At 34.7% G+C, this 6,815-nt stretch overlaps 1 protein-coding gene across 3 annotated transcripts in view; it reads right to left on the bottom strand.

Moving 5' to 3' along the window:
• Nucleotides 1–4,831: 4,831 nt before the first annotated feature.
• LOC133519227 (fatty acid synthase-like) overlaps nucleotides 4,832–6,815 on the bottom strand; it is a 28,413-nt gene continuing 26,429 nt past the window's right edge. For all 3 annotated transcript variants that reach the window (XM_061853216.1, XM_061853218.1, XM_061853217.1), the window contains one exon: nucleotides 4,832–6,683. In XM_061853216.1, the coding sequence (XP_061709200.1) occupies nucleotides 6,499–6,683 (185 nt within the window). In that variant the 3' untranslated portion in view covers nucleotides 4,832–6,498. The remainder of the gene's footprint in view (nucleotides 6,684–6,815) is intronic.

Genomic DNA, 6,815 nt, shown 5'->3' with positions numbered 1-6,815 from the left:
TTTAATTTATTAGGAGAAATATTTACATATAAATTAAAATGCGGTTAAAATTTTGGTGGTCTGTAACTATTTTAGGGTTAAGAATGACTACTTTGGAGTTCTTTGCTTTCATATGATAGCAAGATGTAAAAAAGTTGGTTATAATTTTATCATAAAATAGAGTTTTAGTTTCTATGTTCATTTATAATTTTTGGCAGTGGGTTTTTCTGACGTTATTTGATGATCTGGTGATCAGTTAAACATGAGCCTTTTAAAATGGGAGCGTAACTTCGATTGTATGAAAGCGGTTTTTTGGCAGCGCGTTCGTGTGACTTTTAAAAAAGTACCTACTACCTACTCATGGTCCTGGTTGCAGAGAGAGAGGTCTATTATACTGTCTCTCTCTTTATTTAAATTACTTATAATTAGGGCTTGCAATCTGGATATCGGGATAACCGTTTTATCCGGATATCCGTCCATTTTAGTATCAGGATTTAAATTAAGTTGATATCCGGATAAAAAGAATAATTCGAATACCATTTATGACAAAAATATCAGTGAATTTTTTCAAAAAATATTTTTAAAACGTTGAAAGTTATAATGTAAGCGACGTTATCGGTTGTTTTATCTTTATTTGGTTACATTTTTACATAATAAAAACTGTTAATTTCGATTCTGTAAACATCTTCAAAACCACGGTCGGTACTATGGTATGGATAAATAACACGCCAATTTGTTAATTGATGAAGAGTTTAAATAGAATCATCATCATTAATTAGATTTCATGTTTGTTAAATTTACATGAAATAATGCCAATATCTTATGATCAACTTAAGTCACTTAAGAAATGAATTTTGCAGCGCATGGCTGCCAAAATTAAATGGAGGGTTGAAGTATCTCCATAAATTATAAATAGTTACAAAAGAGTTAAGGAACGCAATCTCCATAGGCAGAACTTATGCAAAAGTGTCAAAGTAGCGCTAGAGTAGCTAAGAACCTAGGCGTTATTGACGGAGTGATATCCGGATAAAAAGAATAATTCGAATACCATTTATGACAAAAATATCAGTGAATTTTTTCAAAAAATATTTTTAAAACGTTGAAAGTTATAATGTAAGCGACGTTATCGGTTGTTTTATCTTTATTTGGTTACATTTTTACATAATAAAAACTGTTAATTTCGATTCTGTAAACATCTTCAAAACCACGGTCGGTACTATGGTATGGATAAATAACACGCCAATTTGTTAATTGATGAAGAGTTTAAATAGAATCATCATCATTAATTAGATTTCATGTTTGTTAAATTTACATGAAATAATGCCAATATCTTATGATCAACTTAAGTCACTTAAGAAATGAATTTTGCAGCGCATGGCTGCCAAAATTAAATGGAGGGTTGAAGTATCTCCATAAATTATAAATAGTTACAAAAGAGTTAAGGAACGCAATCTCCATAGGCAGAACTTATGCAAAAGTGTCAAAGTAGCGCTAGAGTAGCTAAGAACCTAGGCGTTATTGACGGAGTGAAGTGCGCTGCCTATGATTTGTTTTTTTTTTTAAAGTATTCTAGGTATTGTAGCGCCACCTATTTAAGGTTTTTTGATGACACTTTTTGGTATAATTATGGAGATTCCATTCCTTATCTCCACCTTCCGTAGTTACAAATATAGTTTTCACGTCAGCAGCTCGAACAAGGGTAATTTGCTGCTTAAAAACAGTGAGCAAAATCGCATTTTGCTCACCGAGTGAGACAAAATAACATTCAAGTGACCTTTAGATTCGAATGTCATTTCAACGTGCGGGGCCTAATACAAGTTCGAAATATTTGGATTCTATTGTCTTTGTCCCTTTCACGTCATTAGCAAAAAGAAAGAGACAAAAAAGTGCATACGTAATTCCACGGTATATTGACGGTTTATAATAGACCCCCGAAATAAGTTAGACCGCATCGTTCCAAAACACCCTACGAGTCTTCATTCGTAATAATTAATTAATGTAATAAAAGTTGAAAATTTAATAAAAACACCATATTTTGCGTATTTTATTATACAATCAAAACAATGAACTTATACAAATTTACGAAATTGTTACGCAGTAAATAATTTGGGAGCGCGCACGACTGTCACGCAACCTAGCGTCCGCAAGTCTAGGGGAAAACGTCAATTCACTACATCTTATAAAACTACTCCAAAACTAAAAACTACTGAACGGATTTTCATACGACTTTCATCTATCAATAGAGTGATTCTTGAGGAAGGCTTAAGTATATAACTTGTTAAGGTTTTGAGTAAATTGTTTGAAATATAACGATGTTGTCGGAAAAAATCACGCTGGCTAGGAGCTTTAATCGAAAAACCGTTTGAGCTATAACAACACAATGTATGGTGGGGTTGTTTCTCATTCATAGGTCTACAAAAAAGTCCGCGATGTTAAATGTCTATCTTTTAAGGATAACTTACTATATCCATTCATAACTTCTAGAAAAAGATCACGTAATATGTGGCATTTGCAAAGCTATTTACATGAATATATTATTAACAATTATCAAAATAAATACGTTAGTAATATTAAGCATTTCATACAGATTACAATGGTCCCTTACACCATACAATTTAAATGAATATTTCAGGAGTAATCGTAAATCAAAGTTTCATTTCGAGCCATATAATTGTACGAAATGTTAAAGACGCTATCCGCAATTAGTTCAAATTTTTACCACCTTATGCGCTGGGATCGCTTTACATACCCCCACCATGCACTTCGCACGGTCCCAGTAGTATCCGCAATTCGGACCTTATCTTACAAAGTTTTTTTTTTTACAAAAAAAGTTGTCGGTTGAACTGTCAATTGATGTTCGTTAATTCATTATTTTCGTATTATTTTATTGAAATTTCTTTCGTTTAGTTTTATTGCGGTAATTAAAGTTAATTGTTAGAATACCTTCAGAAAACATGAGTGAAATAGTGATCCGTGCGTCTGGATTACATTTTTTCAGGTTGTATTTTTTGATGGCTGACTGACGTAAAAAAAATTGTGTACTACACGAGATCAAAGTTATTTACATCTCGTGCGCTTTTGAGTCCCTTACTACGCTCGTGAATCTATTATAGAATCTTTCGCTTGCACGGGACTCAAAACAAGCACTCGAAGAAATATCAAACTTTGCTCTCTTGTTGTACAAATAACTATTTTGTCACCCGTTCGAAAACCATCTTATCAAGCAATTAAAGGTTGTGTAAGAAATCTTTTCCGAAAAATACTTTAGTTTTTGATGACTAAAAATTTCATTTTGCTGAATTATCAGTTATCACGTCATATGGCAACTCAACAAAATAATTAGTAACTTAACTGACCTAACCACATGGCTACCAGCTGTATGTTTCCACATCAACTTAATTTAATATAACTTTACGTGCGTCATCGCGTCTATCTTTTGACCGTGGCCAATGACTAGACACTAGTATTTTTTAATATTTAGAAACCAAACAGTGATATAAACATATCAAAATTGCAATACAAAAGGAAACTTCGAATACGTTGTGCGTTGCCGTATTGCTAAATGGCAGAATATTTCAGACTTCCAGAAAAGTGAAATAATATGGAGCGTGCATGAACTGTAGGAGGCAGCACAGGAGCCGTCAGATTTTTGGCGCGAGGCATAAATGTGATGTTTATTGTTCCGATGTAGCCCAAAAGATGGCAGAACCTACTATGCACGAGAAAACACGTGACGTGTAAATGTACATGTTTATGGTTCCGATTCAAGCCACAAGATGGCAGAACCTCCAACGCGCACGGTCCCTATAGTATGTATGACATACGTCGTAAATTAATTTTCTTATTCAGTACCCAGTAATAATATTTCAGCCAGCTATGCAGAATGTTATCGCGTGACGTTATAATATTACACCTGTTTGTTGTGTTTTAGTATTACTATCTGATTGAAATCTAACCTTTCAAGTGTAATAAATAGCGGTATTTAATATTGTAAATATTAAATAAATATTATAGGACATTATTACACAAATTGACTAAGTCCCACATTAAGCTCAATAAGGCTTGTGTTGAGGGTACTTAGACAACGATATATATATATATATATATATATATATATATATATATAATTACTTAAATACATAGAAAATACCCATGACTCAGGAACAAATATCCATGCTCATCACACGAATTAATGCCCTTACCAGGATTTGAACCCGGGACCATCGGCGTCGTAGGCAGGGTAGTTAGGTAGTTTATATACCTCTAAAAGAAATATATGTATTCTTTTTATAGCGGTAATAGTTTGACAATTTATTTACAGGTATTAAATAAAACCGGTAGTACAATCCCTGGTAGAAATTCATAACAATCATAACAGTATCCTTTGAGTAATCTAAGGAAAGTGTGAACACTCGAAAATGCCTTATCAGGTAAAAAATAAGCAAAACGGAGTCCGAAATACCGGTGTCCTTAAAAAATTAATTTAATATACGCCCAGGAATGTACCCTTGAAATTAACTTAGTTTAAAACACGCAGATTTGTGGCATGCATTTGTTGTACCGATTTTAATAACTATATACTCAGGTATATATTATTTATGCTTCTTCTCTGGTAAGAAACAGTTACATACTTAGGTACTGGTCCGGTGTGTCTAGTCCGATTTGAACGTTATTATGTTTGTTTGTTTGTTTGAGTGGGTCAGTAAATGAATTAAACAACCAGAAACATTGTGCTAGATTGTAAACAGAAGTACCTACAGTTGTTGCTTTTAGGGTCTCTAAGCGACGAAGCCGTCAGCTATCTCAAATCATTGCTGGGTTTCATTGACGTCCTGAACAAATAAAAAAATGCTTTGTTAAAACTATTTTATTGAATAGAATAAAAATTATTTATTCGTAAGCTGGTAAGTATAAACATAAAATAGACAATTATACAAAATATGAAAAGGAGAAAGTGCCACGAAATGCGACTTACAGCGCAGATCTTCCGGTCAAACAATCACGTCAGGTAACAAGAATAATTAACACCCAACTTAATTTTCTTAAACTTGTAATAAATAAGATAAATTCTGCCATTATGTTTTTTTTTCTTTTTTTGTTTTTTTTTTTTTGTGTTTGTTAAATATTATTTCAGGCGTCCAAAAGGGACAAGGAAAAATATTTTTTGGACCTATGGTTCAAAAGTTAGAGGGGGGAACACATTTATTTTTTCTTTCGGAGCGATTATCTCCGAATATATTTTATTGTACGACTTTGTCGGCTTTATTGATTTATATATCCATGCCGAATTTCAGATTTCTAGCACTAACGACCACGGAGCAAAGCCTCGGACAGACAGACAGACAGACAGACAGACGGACATGGCGAAACTATAAGGGTTCCTAGTTGACAACGGAACCCTAAAAACACAAAAAGAAAAAAAATTAAAGCATAATGAAAAAAAGGCTTAAATAGCGTGCGCCGTAGCGCCAAAATAATCACATTTCTGTTCCCCTTCAATACCCGACGCACTGAATAACCTATCACATTAGGACATGAAACAATCATCATCATTATCATCATATTTTTTTTAAATTATTATTTCATTGCAAGTTTGAGAAAAGCACTATACAAATCTCGGCGAGAAACGGAGTTGCTGGCCGCGTATCCCTATCCTACTTCTAGTCTATATCTACTTGATCTGCAACCCTTCGTTTCCCGTCGTCTAAAGTAATAATTAAGCCTTCTATATTCCTTTATAAAATTTCAGTAACATTCCAATTATAATAGTAATGTACTAATAAAATACACAGAAGACAAAGATGTTATAAGTTTTTTCATTTCAATAATTATAATAATCGTTGTGTGGGCCCTTGGCACACTGCATACGATTCGCACGTCGCTTCGATATTTGAGCGAGACAACGCTATGCTCGTATTATAGTGACATCCCGCTTTCACGTCGGAGCCTCATGCGAATCGGATGCAGTGTGCCATGCGCCTATTACGTACAGCTGTTATATCGGGCCAAACTGATCTTAGCCGTACATTACACCTGCGATTACAACTAGCGCCAACGCCATACGGCGACTAAAATGACAAACAACCCATGAACCCACTACTTTAACTCTTTGTAAGCACATAGATAATCATACTTTTTTGTTTATTCAGTTTTTGTACAAGTTTCTTTTATTACAAGCATTCAAAGAATACTTTTTTAATTATTGGTGCCCTGAAATTAAAACTTGTACTTTTGCTCTTATTACTAATCACAAACTCAAAAAAAAAGTTGGCGCAGAGTATTGATCGCCCAATTACAGCCGGTCAAACAAGATTGTCAGTAGAAAAAGGCGCGAATTTCTATTTTTTTATGGGAAGATAACCCTTCGCGTTGAGATTCAAGATGGCGAAGACGTCTCGAGAATTTTTTTGCTGTGTTTTGCTCATTAATGTTATTTAAAGTGTAATATTGATAGCTTATTATGCAGTGAACTATCGTGGAAGTGTGCACCTAATGAAAAACTAACAGCAGACATCTTCTTCAGCGCGAGGCAGATACTCCAAGGTCACGCATAGCGCGGAAGGTAAGCGCGCGCACCTCACGAGCGCTAAGAAACACGTCGTGGCCGCGCTCCAGCACCTGTTTGATCTCGGTGTTCATCAGTGAGTCCATACCCAGCTCGGCCAGCGTCGCCGTCTCATTCACCTTGTCCAAATCGGTGATACCTGCGTCGTCGAATCAACATAAGTATTTAGAACAATTTTTTTTTTCATACTACGTCGGTGGCAAACAAGCATACGGCCCGCCTGATGGTAAGCAGTCTCCGTAGCCTATGTACGCCTGCAACTCCAGCTACA

Source organism: Cydia pomonella, chromosome 6 (assembly GCF_033807575.1).
Source record: "Cydia pomonella isolate Wapato2018A chromosome 6, ilCydPomo1, whole genome shotgun sequence".
Lineage (NCBI taxonomy): Eukaryota > Metazoa > Arthropoda > Insecta > Lepidoptera > Tortricidae > Cydia > Cydia pomonella.
The sequence above is the reverse complement of the archived record's forward strand: the minus strand, read 5'-3'. Positions and strand labels throughout refer to the sequence as shown.